The 16,625-nt window shown below is 43.4% G+C and overlaps 1 protein-coding gene across 2 annotated transcripts in view; it reads right to left on the bottom strand.

Moving 5' to 3' along the window:
* The window catches only part of MAP3K2 (mitogen-activated protein kinase kinase kinase 2), a 222,912-nt gene that overhangs the window by 111,045 nt on the left and 95,242 nt on the right, over positions 1-16,625 (bottom strand). For both annotated transcript variants that reach the window (XM_029605132.1, XM_029605131.1), the window contains 2 exons: positions 13,613-13,653; positions 12,192-12,291 (listed from right to left, as the gene is read on the bottom strand). In XM_029605132.1, the coding sequence (XP_029460992.1) occupies positions 12,192-12,291; positions 13,613-13,653 (141 nt within the window). The remainder of the gene's footprint in view (positions 1-12,191; positions 12,292-13,612; positions 13,654-16,625) is intronic.

Genomic DNA, 16,625 nt, shown 5'->3' with positions numbered 1-16,625 from the left:
ATTTAAAAAAAAAGAAAGAAAGAAATGGTGATTATGAAGAGCAGCATACCAAGGGACAAAAGCTAGAAAGCTATATCCACAAAATGTTCATCGTTTGGGCAATAAAATACTGGATCTGCAGGTCCTACTGGTGGAGGGAGATGTACAAAGAAATGGTTCGGTGAGTTTCATGGTTGGAATATGGGCAAACCGGACTACAACCTGATAAGGAAGGACAGAAGAAACAGAAAAGGGGGGGATAAGTAGCTTTTTATGTCAAAAAACTGTATCCAAGCAATGGAAATGCAAGAGGAGTGGGTATGGAATAAGCACTATGGGCCATCCTAAAACAAGAAGATGGTGTTTCTATTTACAATGAAATGGAATACAGGCCTCCAAATCAAACAGAAGAACTAGACAGGAATCGGATAGATGACATCCAAAAGGTGGGAAAGAAGGGAGAAGGTGTTGCTTGGAGATTTTAATCTGCCACTTGTGGATTGGAGTATCCCAACTGCAGAATCTGAAAGAGGTATAAAGGCAGTGGATGCCCTTCAAGAGGCTCTCTCAAAGACTGATGGATCCCACAAGGGGGGTGTGATACTTGACCTAGTGCTTATAAATGGGGATAATGTTTCTAATGTCTGGGTAGGTGCTCACCTGAACACCTATCCAGATTCTTGTGTCTTATTTTGATTGTTTGTTGTTTTATTGTCTATTTCATGCTTTTGTATTTATGATTTTATGAGTGTAAAATTGGAAATCGCTGAGAAATACTGATATGCATTATTTATTTATTTATTTATTTAACAATTTTATATACCGAAATTCTTGTAAAAAGTTACAAATCAGTTCGGTTTACATTGAACAGTAACAGTGCTTCCGAAGAGAGCAATTACATTGAACAATAACAGTTCGGATTACATTGAACAGTAACAATGCTTCAAAAAAGGGCATTAAAAGAACAGTAACAGTGCTTCAGAAGAGAGCAATTACATTGAACAGTAACAGTCCGGAATAAGTTGAACAGTAATACATTGAACAGTAAATGCTTCCTAAAGAGCAGTTCCATTGATTGGAAACAGAGCTTCAGAAGAGCAGATTAAGTTGAAGCAGTAACAGAGCATCAGAATAGAGTAATTACAATGATACTAGTATACAAGTTATTCCAATATCATAAAACGAATCGTATAAATAAATAAGCCCGTGATATCAAAGACTCAAATCTTGGGCTAAGAACAGACTACTGGGGATAAAGACAACAATGGATTAAATAATACTAGGATAGAGGAACTGAGGTATACGACATGGTGTATCTGTAACATATAATAAGATGCTATCGGTGTGTCACTCTGCTACATAATAAGATGCTAAGAGAGCATCCGAATCTAAGAATAAAGCTAACTCTTGACGACTAGGAAAGTGTAAGATAGAATGGAACTAAAATCTGGGCCTGAAATTTTTTAGGCTGAACGGTCTAATTGCTAGGAAGAGTCAGAAGTGCTGCTCATGATCTAATCGGGGAAGGCCTGATTAAACAACCAGGTTTTGAGTCTTTTTTTAAAAGTGACCGGGCAGTGTTCAAGCCAAAGGTCTGGAGGAAGAGAGTTCCAGTGTTTTGGCCCAGAGGCTGAAAGGGCTCTCATTCTAAAGTTGTTTTTAGAAAGGGGACATGAAGTGTATCTTTGTATGCTGATCTTACCGGCCTGGATGGTAAGTGGAGTCTAAGAGGGATCTTGAGTACCAAAGGTGTGATGTTGAATATTGCTTTATGGGTGACGGTTAGAGTTTTGAACAGGATTCTGTAGTAGATGGGGAGCCAGTGAAGATTCCTTAGGATGGGAGTGATGTGGTCCCATTTTTTAGATCTAGTTAGAATTCTGGCTGCGGCATTTTGCACCATCTGTAATGGCTTGATAGAGTTTGCAGGGAGGCCGATCAGAAGAGAGTTGCAATAGTCTATTTTTGAGAAGATTATTGCCTGAAGTACTGTGCGGAAGTCGTGAAAGTGGAGGAGGGGTCTGAGCCGTTTTAAAACTTGGAGTTTGAAGAAGCAGTCTTTGGTTGTGTTGTTGATAAAGGTTTTGAAGTTGAGCTGTTTATCCATGAGGACTCCCAAATTTCTGACCTGGGAGGAGAAAGTGGGAAGGGTTGCAGGATGGGTGTTGGGCAGAGTGCAAAAGCCGTCGTGAGAGATGAGTAGATATTCCGTCTTTTTAGTGTTCAGGATCAAGTTGAGGCTTGATAGCAGGTTGTTTATGGATTTGAGGCAGGTGTCCCAGAACTCGAAGGTTTTGTTTAAAGATTCGGTGATAGGTAAAAGAATTTGTACGTCGTCTGCGTACAGATAGAAAACTAGATTGAGATTGGAGAGGAGATGGCAGAGTGGGAGCAGGTAAATATTGAAGAGGGTTGGGGATAGTGACGAGCCTTGGGGAACTCCCAACATAGAGAAGAAGGGTGGGGACTCTTCATTGTTGATTTTGACCTTGTATGTCCTGTTATGGAGGAAAGACCTGAACCAGCTTAGTGCGGTGCCTTTTACGCATTATATAAACATTTGACAAATAAATAAATAAAGGTCATCAGAAGGTATGGTTCAGTGAGAGAGAGAAGCATAAAGCAGCAGAGACAATCCTTCGTTCCTGGGGTGAGAGATGCAGCTGCTGATGTCTTCAAGGGACTCCTGCCTGTAGAAGATCTGCTGCCCTGTGGTGAAAGCTGGGATAGAGAGAAGTATACACCAGCAGAGGCAACCCTGAGTTCTTGCAGGGAGAGAGGCGGCTGCTTTCATCTGCCTATATAAGATCTGCTGCCTTGTGGCACCAAAATTGCACCCCAAAGGGGCGAGCCCTTTAGGGAAGTCTTCTGCGCCTGATATCTCTTCTTATTTCTTAAGGCCAGCAGTGAGGTCATGGGTAAGAAGAGGCAAGGCAATATTAGTGCCTTCCCCTCAGGGCCTTCTGCGCCGTCCCCTGTTATCCAACCATAGGTCGGCTTGTTAGTGGCGGTTAACCCGAGCCCATGTTATATTGGAATGCTGTGGGGTTGTTGGTTTGGGGGGGGGGGGGGGGGGGGGCGGGGAGTGCCTCGGGCAGTTGGGGGGGCGGCTGCTATAATCGGATGGCCGGTGAACTGCAGGGCTAAAGATTCCGGTTAGAGCTTGTTCTCGCTGGTTTGAGGCGGCGTAGGCGGCAAGGGGGGAGGGGCCGATCTTCACCACTGGGGGACAAGGTGGTGAAGGACAAAGGGGAAGGGGGTAAAGGGAAATAGGGGCCAATTCTGTTAAATTGTTGATTGTAAGGGCTGGGGTTATATATAATAAACTGCGGCCTATTTTCATACCAATGAATGTCTCCGTGTGTTATTGGGGGGGGAACGGGACTGCTAGTGGAGCGCACTTACTAACTCTCCATGTTAATGACTTCAGCTTGCAGAAGAAATGTCTGTGTGGGGTTATAAAAGAGGTCTATAAAATAATGAGTGGCCTTAAACGGGTAAACACGAATCAGTTGTTCACTCTTTCAAAAAGTACAAAGACTAGGGGAAGTTACTAAGTACATTTAAGACTAAAGGAGACTATTTTGTTTTTTACTCAGCATATAACTCATTGCCGGAGAAATGTGGTAAAAGATGTTAGTGTAGCTGAGTTTTAAAAAGTTTTGGAGAAGTTCCTGGAAGAAATGTTCATGAACTTGGGGAAATCCACAGCTTATCCCTGGGATAAGCAGCAGGGTATCTATCAATCTTTTGGATCTGCCAGGTACTCGTGACCTGGGCTGGCCACTTTTGGAAAGAGGACACTAGGCTGGATGGGCCTTTGGTCTGACCCAGTATGGAAAGTTTTAGGTTCCTATTTCTTTTTGGCACTGCATTCTTATGAGGATCTACAATTTGATGCCTCTGGAAGTCACTCATCATGTATTTCTTTCTGGCATTGTTATTGTAATGTATGTGTCCTGTTTGTATGATTTTATCATGAATGTATATTTGTATACCACCTAGGGCTCAGTTATAGGTGGCTATATGTTTTGAAAAATACATAATAAAATAAAAAAATCAGAGCAACAGGCATCTGTTAGCTTGTTGTGGACTTCTTCTGAGGCAGCTGCTTTAAACCAAGTCAATCTTCTTGTTGCTATAGCTACTGCTGAAGCTCTCAAATAAGTGTCAAAGTTATCATAAATAGATTTAATCAGCTATTTGGAACACTCATCTGTTTCTGAAAAATAGGATAAGAAAATTATTCCTTACCTGCTAATTTTCGTTCCTGTAATACCATGGATCATTCCAGACGATGGGTTATGTTCCCTATCCAGCAGATGGAGTCAGAACAGATTTCTGGGAGGAGGTGCTACATTACCTCACTACCCACGTCATCATCCCCAGTATCTAGCCTAGCAAAGCCAAGCCCAAGAGGAAGAGAGGGATCAAGTAACTGTATTGAACCAAACAAAAAAAAATATATATATATATTTTTTTTTAAATGTTAAATAACCAGAATAATAACCTTCACAGAAAAACTTGCTAACACATAAATATTGAACAAAACAACTCTGAGTGCTAGAACAAGCAGAAAAATGAGACGAGCACAGTAGAGCAGAGATAGCCCACCCTAATTAAAGACTTTCAATAGTAACGGGAGGGTGTCTGGAATGATCCATGGTATTACAGGAACGAAAATTAGCAGGTAAGGAATAATTTTCTTTTCCCTGTACATACCAGGATCATTTCAGACGATGGGATGTACCCAAGCTTCCCTCCTATGGGCGGGCCGTGGATAGCCCTGCTCGAATGACTCGATCCCCAAAAGAACCGTCTGGTGGTGCGGAAACATCCAGACGATAATGTCTTGCGAAAATATGGAGAGACTTCCACGTCGCCGCTCTGCAAATCTCCTGGACTGAAACAGAGCTAGACTCTGCCCAGGACGCCACCTGAGCGCGAACAGAATGTGCCTTAACCCCCAAAGGAGGTTGCTTACCAGAACCAATATAAGCCGAAGCAATCATCCCCTTCAGCCAGCGAGCGATAGACGTTTTGGATGCCATGTGACCCTTCCTGGGACCCGACCAGAGAACGAAGAGATGGTCGGAAAGACGGAACTCATTAGTAACTTCTAAGTAACGCAACAGGCATCGCTTTACATCCAGAAAACGCAAATCCCTGGGTTCGTTTGATTTGAAGGAAGGCAACTCAACTGACTGATTAAGGTGGAAGGCCGAAACCACTTTAGGAAGAAAAGATGGAACCGTGCGGAGAGATACTCCGTCATCAGAAAAACGGAGATACGGTTCTCGACAGGATAGCGCCTGTAGTTCTGAAATGCGTCGCGCTGAACAGATTGCAACCAAGAAAATAGTTTTAAAAGTCAGATCCTTAAGAGAGGAAAATCTTAAGGGTTCAAAAGGTGAACCGCTAAGTGCTCGTAGAACTAAGTTCAGATTCCAGGAAGGACAAGGAGGACGTAACGGAGGTTTCAAGTGACGCACCCCTCTAAGGAAACGACCCACATCCGGATGAGAGGAGAGACGCGATCCCTCACCACTATATGAGGGCGCCCAGAGCCGCGACCTGTACTCGAAGAGAGTTGTAAGCGAGACCGAGATCTAGTCCTTCCTGAAGGAAGGAGAGAATTTGCGATACGGACGCATTGGTAGGCTGAATGTCGTGAGACCCGCACCAATTTTCGAATACCTTCCAAACTCTTACATAAGTGACTGAAGTAGATCTTTTACGAGCAAGCAATAGAGTCGAAATGACCTCTTCCTGGTAACCTCTATGCCTCAGTTTGCGCCTCTCAAAAGCCAGGCCGCTAGACAGAAGCGATCGGCCTGCTCCAAAAATATGGGCCCCTGCCGTAGTAGTCGTGGAATGTGGCTGAGACGTAGAGGGCCTTCCGTGGTCAGGAGAAGAAGATCCGCAAACCACGGTCGGCGAGGCCACTCCGGCGCCACGAGGACCACTGGACCGTGGTGATTCTCGATTCTTCGAACAACTTTTCCTACAAGAGGCCACGGTGGGAAGACAAAGTAGAATGTTCCGCAGCCAAGGCAGAACTAGAGTATCGATTCCTTCCGCGCCGTGTTCTCTTCTGCGACTGAAGAAACGCGGAGTCTTTGCATTGCTTGCTGTGGCCATGAGATCCAGGTGGGGAGGACCCCATCGAGAGATTATCAAATCCATCGCCTCCCCCGAGAGTTCCCATTCTCCGGGATCCAGGCGTCGACGACTTAGGAAGTCCGCCTGTATATTGTCTACTCCCGCAATGTGGGAGGCTGCCAGACGCGACAGATGCCTTTCCGCCCAGTGCATTAATTTGTCCGCTTCCAAGGATACTTGAAGACTTCGCGTGCCCCCCTGTCTGTTGATGTAGGACACTGTAGTCGCATTGTCGGAAAGAACCCTGACCGCTCTGTGACGCAACCGAGAAAGGAACCCCTTTAACGCCAGACGTACCGCTCTGATCTCCAGTCGGTTGATGGGCCAGCGGGCTTGTTCCACCGTCCATCGACCTTGTAGGGAGCTCTCCTGACAGACCGCTCCCCATCCTGATAGACTGGCATCCGTGGTGACCACTATCCACTCCGGTATGTCCAGAGAGACTCCCTGAGCTAGGTTTCGGTATTCTAGCCACCAGTGAAGACTGTTGACGGTAGCCATCGAAATTGGGAGTACCATCTGGTAATCTCGTGAGGCCGGCTTCCATCTGGAGAGCAGAGACCTCTGAAGAGGACGGAGGTGGGCAAAGGCCCAAGGGACAAGATCGATAGTGGAGGCCATCGTGCCCAGGAGTTGAAGATAATCCCATGCTGTGGGTTCTTGAAGATCCAAGAATCGGAGAACCTGATCGCGAAGGGACTGAGCCCTTTCTTTCTTGAGGAATACCATGCCCTGTTTCGTGTCGAAATGTGCCCCCAGAAATTCCAGGGACTGGGAAGGAACTAGGTGACTCTTGGCATAGTTGACAATCCACCCGAGAGACTGGAGCATGCGGAGCACTATTCTGACCATCCGGCAACCCTGGTCCCATGACTTCGCTCGTATGAGCCAATCGTCTAGGTAAGGGTGTACCAGAACGCCCTGCCGGCGCAAGGCAGCTGCCACCACTACCATGATTTTCGTAAAGACCCATGGAGCCGTCGCGAGACCGAAAGGTAAGGCTCGGAACTGAAAATGTTGACCTAAGATCTTGAATCTTAGGTAGCGGTGATGATCCTTGAGAATAGGAATATGCAAGTAGGCCTCGGTGAGATCCAAGGAAGCTAGAAATTCTCCTCGATGTACCGCTGCTAGAACTGATCGAAGAGTCTCCATGTGAAAACGGGGAACTCGAAGAGACCTGTTCAACATCTTGAGGTCCAGGATGGGACGAAAGGTACCCTCCTTCTTTGGGACAACAAAATAGATGGAGTAATGACCTCGACCCCAATCGTAGGGAGGAACAGGTGATATCGCTCCCAGTCTGGAAAGTCGGTCGAGAGTGGAAGCGACAGCTTCTTGCTTGTAACTGGATCCGCAAGGAGAGAAAAGGAACCTGTCTCTGGGCGGATGGACAAAATCCAATGCGTAGCCGTTCTTTAGAATATCCAGGACCCACTGGTCTGATGTAATTTGGACCCACTCGCTGTAAAAGAGAGAGATCCGGCCCCCCAGCCGGGGAACCGGGTCGTGGGTCCGACTGGCATCATTGATTTGTCTTGAAAGAGGAGGAATTAGAGGAACCCCGTCCCTGACCCTCCCTGCCGGGACGGCGCCCTCGAAAGGGCCGGTTCCAGGAGCCTGAACGAGAGGATGGGTTCCGAGGAGCTTGTTGACGAGTGTTTCGTGTCCTCCGCTGATTCCTGTATCGAGATCTGGAAGAAGAGTAGGAAAACCTTGAGGATCGTGGACGATCTTCCGGAAGCTTATGAACTGAATTCTCATTCAAAGATTTAATGATCTGATCCAAATCTTCCCCAAAAAGGAACTTACCCTTGAAGGGAAGGGATCCCAGGCGCGTTTTAGAGGATGCGTCCGCAGACCAGTTTCGCAGCCAAAGTAGGCGTCGAGCTGAGACTGCCGCTACCATGGAACGGGCGAGGACTCTGAGTAGGTCATAAAAGGCATCCGCCCCATATGCCATCACGGCCTCCAGCCGATCCGCCTGTAGGGCCTCAGCATCTGGTAACTCCTGTGAGGTAAGCAACTGCTGTACCCAGCGCAGACCTGCTCTCTGAGCAAGAGCACTGCAAATGGACGCTCGCATACCTAGTGCGGAAACTTCAAAAATCCTTTTGAGAAAGACTTCCAATTTTCTATCCTGAGTGTCTTTCAGAGCCGTACCTCCCGTGACCGGTATGGTAGTGTGTTTGGTCACTGCTGATACTGCCGAGTCCACGGCAGGAACTTTGAGGATGTCCAGAAAATCCTGTGGGAGTGGGTAGAGCTTCTCCATAGCTCTACTAACTCTGAGGGTGGCCTCAGGAGTATCCCACTCACGGGAAATGAGTTGGAGAAAAGAAGGATGAGTTGGAAAAGCCTTGGCCAAAGGTCTTAGACCAGCAAGGAGAGGGTCACCCTTCCTAACGTTTGGTTGTGGTCCAACAGGCTCTGGTGGAGGGTCGATGTCCATTTCCGTCAGAATATGAGGAATCAGGTCCTCTAATTCTTCCGATTGAAAAATGCGTAGGATCCTTGGATCATCTCCCTCAAGATGGGAAAGCAGAGTGGGGTCATCGCCTGAAGGATCTACCAAAGGGTCACCCCCTGGACACCCAACCGGAGCTGGAGGATCCTTGGAAGGTTGAGGTGGAAGAGCAGAGGGAGAAGAAGTTCCTTGAGAGGGGGATCCCCCTAACCGAGCCAACTTCGGAGGAGAGGGACCAGGAATGTCCGAAGAAGCATCCCTGAAATGAAGAAAAGCTTTGTGCATTAAAACAATAAACTCAGGAGAAAAAGCAGAGAAACCTCCGGAAGGGGCCCCCGAGGCCTCACCCTCCCGGTGTCCAGAATCTGCTAAGTTCCGCTGACTCCTCGAAGGAGGTGGTGGAATAATCGGAGAATCCTCCTCTGATAACCCCGCTTCGGAGTCTGACATTAAAATGGCCGCCGTTTCTGTGCTGATCGGGAACGGGGCCTGTCGTTTTCTTGAGTCGCGGTCAGAAGTTCTCTCGGCGTCCCCCTCAGTAGGACATGTCTCCCCGTCGGGGAGGCAGTCCGAACAACGCCCCTCCCTGGTGATTTTAACTCCCTGCCGGCCGCAGGCTACACAAGCCGCCGAGCGCGGCATTGAAAAACGCTGAGGGGAGAGGGGGAGGGGTGAACAAGCGCGGCAAGATTTGCCTCGCGCTGAGAAAAAAAACTGCAAGAAGTGAAGAAAAACTCCCCCCTGTCGACCCGAAGGACTGCCGGGGAATCTCCTTCCCGGCAGCCGGCGGCCCCGGGGAATGAACTTCGCGGGACCGCGGGTCGACTAGAGAGCGTTGTGGAGGGAGGAGGGGGAAGTGTGGGGAGAGGCTGGACCACCAGCGTGCACCCGCGGTCGAAATTTCGACGAAGAATACGCTGAAGTAACCTAAAATTTAATAAAAAAGAAAACACTTACCCCAGCCGAACACAAAACGAGAGAAAAGAAAGAAAGAAAGAGAAAAAGGCTTGTAAGCAAGCCCCGGTGAGGTAACAAACCGTCACTCCAACCGTAAGTTTTGTGAAAGAAAAAAAATATTTTTATTTTTTTTTTTTTTTACTTACTAATTTCTTTAATTGGAAACACAATATATATATAACCTTTTACTTGATCCCTTAAAAGAAAATGAGAGAGAAAAAAAGTAATAACTAAGACAAAGTTGTGGGGAACTCAAGTTCCCCCACCCGCATCTGCTGGAGTCAGAAAGATACTGGGGATGATGACGTGGGTAGTGAGGTAATGTAGCACCTCCTCCCAGAAATCTGTTCTGACTCCATCTGCTGGATAGGGAACATAACCCATCGTCTGAAATGATCCTGGTATGTACAGGGAATGCAGTTTAGAAGGGATTCCTGATGGTAACGACTGAGTCATCCTTTTTAGTTTTGTAAAATATAGTATAAGTAGTGTGCAGTGATATTCTTCTCTGTAACATGATAGATTGGTAAATCGTTTAACCCCTAACAAGAAGCCTACATTCTTTCCCTGGTAGGTTATGTGCATAGATCATACGCTTCTTAGTTCTTCTCAGCGCTGAATCATGCACCAACTGCATCTTGTCATAGCCTGGGCAGTCCGTAGCTCTATATTTTAAATGGATTCTTTTGGTCATGAGCTGTGTAGATAGATGAGCAACCCCATATCTTGGTCTGATGATCATCTATTTTATTTATTTATTTATTTAAAATTTTTATATACCGACATTCATCCAGGATATCATATCGGTTCACATTGTAACGCAAAAACAAACGCACGGCATGGCGCTTTACATTGAACAGTAAAAACATGACAACAAGGCATTAACGAGAGGGGGGAACAATAACATGGGAAGTTTTGCAATAAAATTATAAACAAAATTTGCAATTATATACATATGTACAAAAGAAAGAAAACTGTGAGGTTAATTTTAATCAGGCTAGGAGATAAGATGGGGAAGAGAAGGGAGGAGAGCGAGGAAAGAGGGGGGCAGAGAGAAAGAAAAGAAGGTGGCGGAGAAAAGGGGAGGGGAGAGAGGGGCGGTAGAATGGGAAACAGGGGAGGAGTGTGGAGAGTGGGGACAGAGGTGAGGTATAGTGAAAAATTAAGTGTATGCTTTTGCAAAGAGCCAGGTCTTGAGCATCTGGTTAGTTTTGGTGTTTTAATATATTTTAGAACTCCTGGGAAGTGTTCAGATATCTCTGAGTCCTCTTGTAAGGTAAAAGGAATGGACTGAGCCATCTTCTGAAGGATAAGTGAATAAGACAAATCATCAGGCAGTGTATTGCTGCTGGGGGGGGATTTCAGGATCGAGATCTGGAGGAAGACCTGATGTGTCTGGCATACCTTAGTGTTCAGAAGGTGAGTCTATAACCTGGACTAGGAACACAGAAGGCAACGGAGAAGACAGATTTACTCTTTTCCTCCAGGGTCTCAGACAATGGTAAGACTGACGATGAGGACTCTAACTGTTGATAGTATTTTTCTAGTATAGGAGTTGTTTCTTCAGGATGGCTCTTTATATCTAACATATTTAGATACAAATTACAACCACGAATTTTGTACAAATGCATTATTTGTATTTGAGAGAAATACTATTGAAGAGGCATTCAATTCAGATACTAGAACTTGAGAGGAATCTAATTTTAGTGCTTTGGAATCTGATATGGTCAGTGCCATGTGCTTCAGCGCTGTGTGGCTTAGGGCCAAGTGGTCAGTGGCAAAAAACTTGGTATGGAAGGAGTTGAATATTTACAAGTCCTTTGCGCTGTATATTTATGCATCAGCTTATTGTCCCAATGCCATGATATATGGCTAGATGGACACCTGACCTTGCTTCTATGAGAAAGAAATGATGAATTGGATTTAGCAACTTTGAACTTTATTTCTTAGGTACTAGTATGGCTAAGGAAGCTGCTTTACTTTTCGCCAATGGTGAAATCTCATAGGTTACCTTGCACTGTAGTACTTAATGGCCTGCAGCGTATTTTGACAGAGGGCTCATAACTGGTGGTATCAAGGAGCATCTTAAACAAAGTTTCTGAAAATCTAAGGATGCTATTTTGTGGCTGGTGTTTGGCACAAAGGATTGTCTGCCTGACTTCCTCCCCTAAATTAAATTCTTTTTTTTTTTTTTTTTTTTTACCTGAGGAGACTCTGAAAACAAGAACAAAAATATAAAAATGAACTTAAAGAGACAAAACGATTTCAACAAAATAATGCAGTCGAGTGAGTGAGAGCAGTCTTGTGTCCTTTCGGTTCAATGAAAGAAATTCAACTGATCAGACTTGCACAGGAACTCTCGCACATGCTCAGAAAGGTTTATCTTTCTGGGCTTTGAGACGGTAGGTTTGTGCCGGCGCTGTTGAACATCACCACCCATTTGCGTGGCTAATTTTTGTCCTGCTTGTCCACAGAGAAACTGCATGTTCTAACTTCTAGATTCCAGTGAATGTAATCAATTGCATTTGATGTAGATGTTGAAATGTTCCCTGATCAAACTGAAAATAATTATCAGATTAAACTGAGCAGTCAAAATGTAATGTTATTTGTAGGACTTATCAATTACCTCATTATTGGTATAATGCAGGTCCATAGGCTGCCCAAAGGCAACTTTAGCTTTAGAAAGAAGGTCTTCTAGTCTCACCGGCCTGGAGAATTGCAGGATTCTACAATGGAAATCAAAGGTTACACTTCAGTGTCATTGGGGACATAAAGACATATAGAGCTCTGTAACAAGGTACGGCATTAGTAGTTCTGTTCATCTCCTGTTTAAATTAAAGATTTCCTATGTATTTAAAAATTTCCATAACAAAAAACCTTGAGGAAAAAGCTAAGGAAATAATGCCCCATGATCTGAAAAACAACTACAATTCAAAGCAACATTCTTCTGCCCTACTGTAACCAAGCACATTCAGTAAAATGCCATAAATACAACTCTTGAAGGAAATACATTACTAAAATGATTTTCTTCTTTTCATTTCTTTTTTATAACACTATTATCGCACCACAGAGATTTTTTTGTGCAGGCATCCATTTATATTTGGAGCACGATATGTATTACTAAGCATAAAAGCTGCATGAGCATCTGCCCAGTTGGAAAAACACAGCATTCTAATTCCAACTCTTTAATAATGTGGAGTTTTAGTATCTTCTTGGAATTGAAAATGTCCAAGTTATTGTTGGTACATTTGATTAAAAGTAAATCTGTCTCCGATACAAACTACCCAATTAATGTATTTATTTATTTGATTTACTCAAGTGCTTATATTCCGTGCCTTTCAATCAAGAGATTGTTCGGTGCAGAATGCAACAATTCCAATTTGTTACAATAATGCTGGCTTTGCATTATATTTGGTGGGAAAAGTACTGCCTTTCGACTGTTTAAAATACATTTCTCTTATTTTTCTTTTGTAAAGGGCAAAACCTAGATATTAATGTAGATTTCATTGGAGATTACCTCTGGAACAGATGCATATCTTTTCTGCTGCATCAAGTATAAAAAGTAACTATTCTGCAAAGCATATTTAATAAATGCAGATACCGAATTCCTTTTCAAAATAAAAATTAAATATTTTAAATAAAGCCATACTAAAAAGTAATGGTAAACGTATGCTAAAGTTTGCAACCATATGATACTGTAAGAAAAACACTGATATTATTGCGATAAAAGTACCACTTTTCCTATCTCCAGTCACCTCTGTAACTCAACCAGTGCACATCATGGGCTTCAGTTTAATCTGGTTGAAATCATTCTGCACTGACTCTTGCTCATATAGCCTTCAGCACCTCTGCAGCCTTTACATTTCCACAATCATTTATTTTATTTATTTTCATATTTCTAGACTGCGCCTCCCAAAGAAGACTACAATACTATCTATGCAGGATATTAAATAGTTCATTTGGGACATCTAAAGATCAGTTTTCAATAAAAAAAAAAACAACCTGCAGCAGAAATGCATTAAGATGGTTTATCTTTTTCCATCTTACCTCTTTTCACCCCGATGTTCAAATTTTACTCTAACATTGTTCTGTAATGAAAAAATATAAATTATAAACATAAACAAGAAACCTCTGGTCATAAACTTTTTCATTGTCTGTTTTGTTTTAAAACAGCTCTAAGAAAGATGCACCAACTTATAAATGAAATGTAATTCACAAGACTATCAGTCCAAACCTCTATATCATTTGCCACATCTTTATAACACTTTTGGCCCAATATAAACAGACAAATTAAATGTAATTGTTCTGAAAATGTTCCTATTTGACCAGATCAGACTACAGTCACTTAGGCCATGATGTAACATAAGCGGGTTATGCTCACCTACCAGAAAGGAGCAATCTGTTTCCTGTCACCAATGGAGGAGTAGTCTAGGCTAGGGTTAGATCAGTGGACTACAATCTGGGAAACCAAGGTTCAAATCCCACTGTCACTCCTTGTGATCTTGGGCAAGTCACTTTACCCTCCCTGTTGCCTCAGCTGCAAACTTGCTATAATTTTGCATGGATAACGCCTGTGGTAAGGACAAGGGGCGTGTTTATGATAAAGGAGAGGGCCTCTTTATAAGGCCTTCATAGTAGTCAACTATTTAGATCACTACGGGAGGGCCAGCCAATAACTCGAGGTGAGGTTTTGGTGGTGGTTTATGGTTTGGAGGCCAGTTTGACAAGCAGCATGAGATGTACGAACAGCACAGTACACATCAGTGAAGATTTGACATCATTTAGAGTGAGCAAAGTCTCACAAAGATGAAGTTTCTACAATGTTTTCTCACCCTAGCTTGATAGTATCCTGTTATAGAGTCCTATTTATAGGAGGTCCAGCTAATAACTCGAGGTGATGTTTTGGTGGTGGTTTAGGGTTTTGTGGCCAGTTTGACATGCAGATGAATGAACAACACAGTACACCTCAGTGAAGATTTGAGATCATTTAGAGTGAGCAAAGTCTCACAAAGATGATCTGCAATGTACTCCCACCCTAGCTTCATGGACTCTATACCAGGGTACTATAACCCATGAGGTGGATACACAATGTTAGCTTCCATTTTAGGAGTTACCACCCAGGAAAAAGATCTAGGCGTCATAGTGGATAATACATCAAACTGTCGGCTCAGTGTGCTGCGGTGGTCAAAAAACAAACAATGCTAGGAATTATTATGAAGGGAATGGGGAATAAAATGGGGAATATCATAATGCTTCTGTATCGCTCAACGGTGAGACCACACCTTGACTACTGTGTGCAGTTCTGGTCGCCACATCTCAAAAAAGATATAGTTGAACTGGAGAAAGTAAAGAGAAGGGCAATCAAAATGAAAAAGGTCATGGAATGGATCTCCTCTGAGGAAAGGCTAAAGACTTTATGGCTGTTCAGCTTGGAAAAGAGACAGCTGAGGTGGGATCTGATAGAGGTCTACAAAATCATGAAAGGACTTGAATGGGTAAATGTGAAATAGTTATTTACCCTTTGGGATAATACAAGGAGTAGGGGGCAATCCATAAGTTAGCAAGAGGCAATTTAAAACAAATTGGATAAAATTCTTTTTCACTCATTGCACAATTAAGCTTGGAATTCATTAACAGAGGATGTGGTTAAGGAATCTAGTGTAGCTGGGTTTAAAAAAAAAAAAAAGAGTTGGATAGATCCCTGGAGGGGAAGACCATAAACTGCTATTAATCAATAGGGAATAGCCATCAATTGTTGCTGGCTTTAGTAGCATGGGATTTATTTAATGTTTGGGTACTTGCCAGGTACCTGTGACTTACATTGGCTACTGATGGAGACAGGATACTGGGCTTGATGAACCCTTGTTCTGACCCAGTATGGCATAGCTTATGTTTTTATGGGACACAGCCAGCATGGATTTACACAAGATTTTATTTATTTTTTATTTAGAATCTTTTATATACCGAGGTATAGCAAGCTGCCTTCACTCCGGTTTACAATTTAACAACTTATTACAGATGATGAACAATTTAACCGGGAACTAATTGAACTTAAGTGAACGCAATAAATCATTCATTATACAGGCAAACTGAACAGGTATTACAGTATACAAAACATCTACGGACAGGTAATACAGAGAACAAACATTGTACAAATAGAGTCTAGTAGGCGGTCAGTTAGCCAACACCATCTTTGAATGTTTGCCTGAATATCCAGGTTTTGAGTTCCTTTTTGAATGATTTGATGTCGCTGAGTGTGCTTAAGTAGTCTGGTAGGGAGTTCCATGCTTTCGTTCCCACAATGGAGAAGGCTCTATTCCTAGTGTTGGTAAGCTTAGCTGAAGGAAGAGGGGGGTATGGCTAGGTGCAATTTGCTGGCATTTCTTGTAGTGCGTTGTGCTTTGTAGAGAATTCTAGTCTCACCAATTTGCTATATTTTTTGAAAGTGTTAATACACATGTAGATAACGGTGATCCAATTGATATAGTGTATTTGCATTTTCAGAAGGTATTTGACAAAGCCCCTCATGAGACACTCCTGAGAAAAATAAGTCATGGGATAATAGGCAATGTCTTATTGTAGACTTTAAACTGGTTAAAAGATAGGAAACAAAGAGTAGGAATGAATGGTCAGTTTTCTCAGTGGAGAAAGGTAAACAGTGGAGTGCCTCAGGGATCTATACTGGGACTGTGCTTTTTAATATATTTATAAATGATCTGAAACGGTAAGGTGATAAAATCTGCAGATGACACTAAATTATTCCAAGTAGAGAAATCACAAGTGGAATGTGAGAAATTGCAGGAACACCTTGTGAAACTGGGAAATTGGGCATCCAAATAGTCGATGTACTTGTCCACATTAAATTTCAAAGTGCACATAGGGAAAAGTAACCCACTTCGTAGTTATACAATGTTATGGTCCATATAAGGAGTTGCCTCCCAGGACAAGATCTGGGCATCATTGTGGACAGTACTTTGAAATCCTTGGCTCAGTGTGTGGCAATGGGCAAAAAGCTAACAGAATATTAGGCATCAGTAGGAAAGAAATGGAGAATGATTAT

The sequence above is a fragment of the Rhinatrema bivittatum genome, chromosome 6 (genome assembly GCF_901001135.1).
Source record: "Rhinatrema bivittatum chromosome 6, aRhiBiv1.1, whole genome shotgun sequence".
Taxonomy (NCBI): domain Eukaryota; kingdom Metazoa; phylum Chordata; class Amphibia; order Gymnophiona; family Rhinatrematidae; genus Rhinatrema; species Rhinatrema bivittatum.
This window is presented reverse-complemented; position numbering and strand designations above follow the sequence as displayed.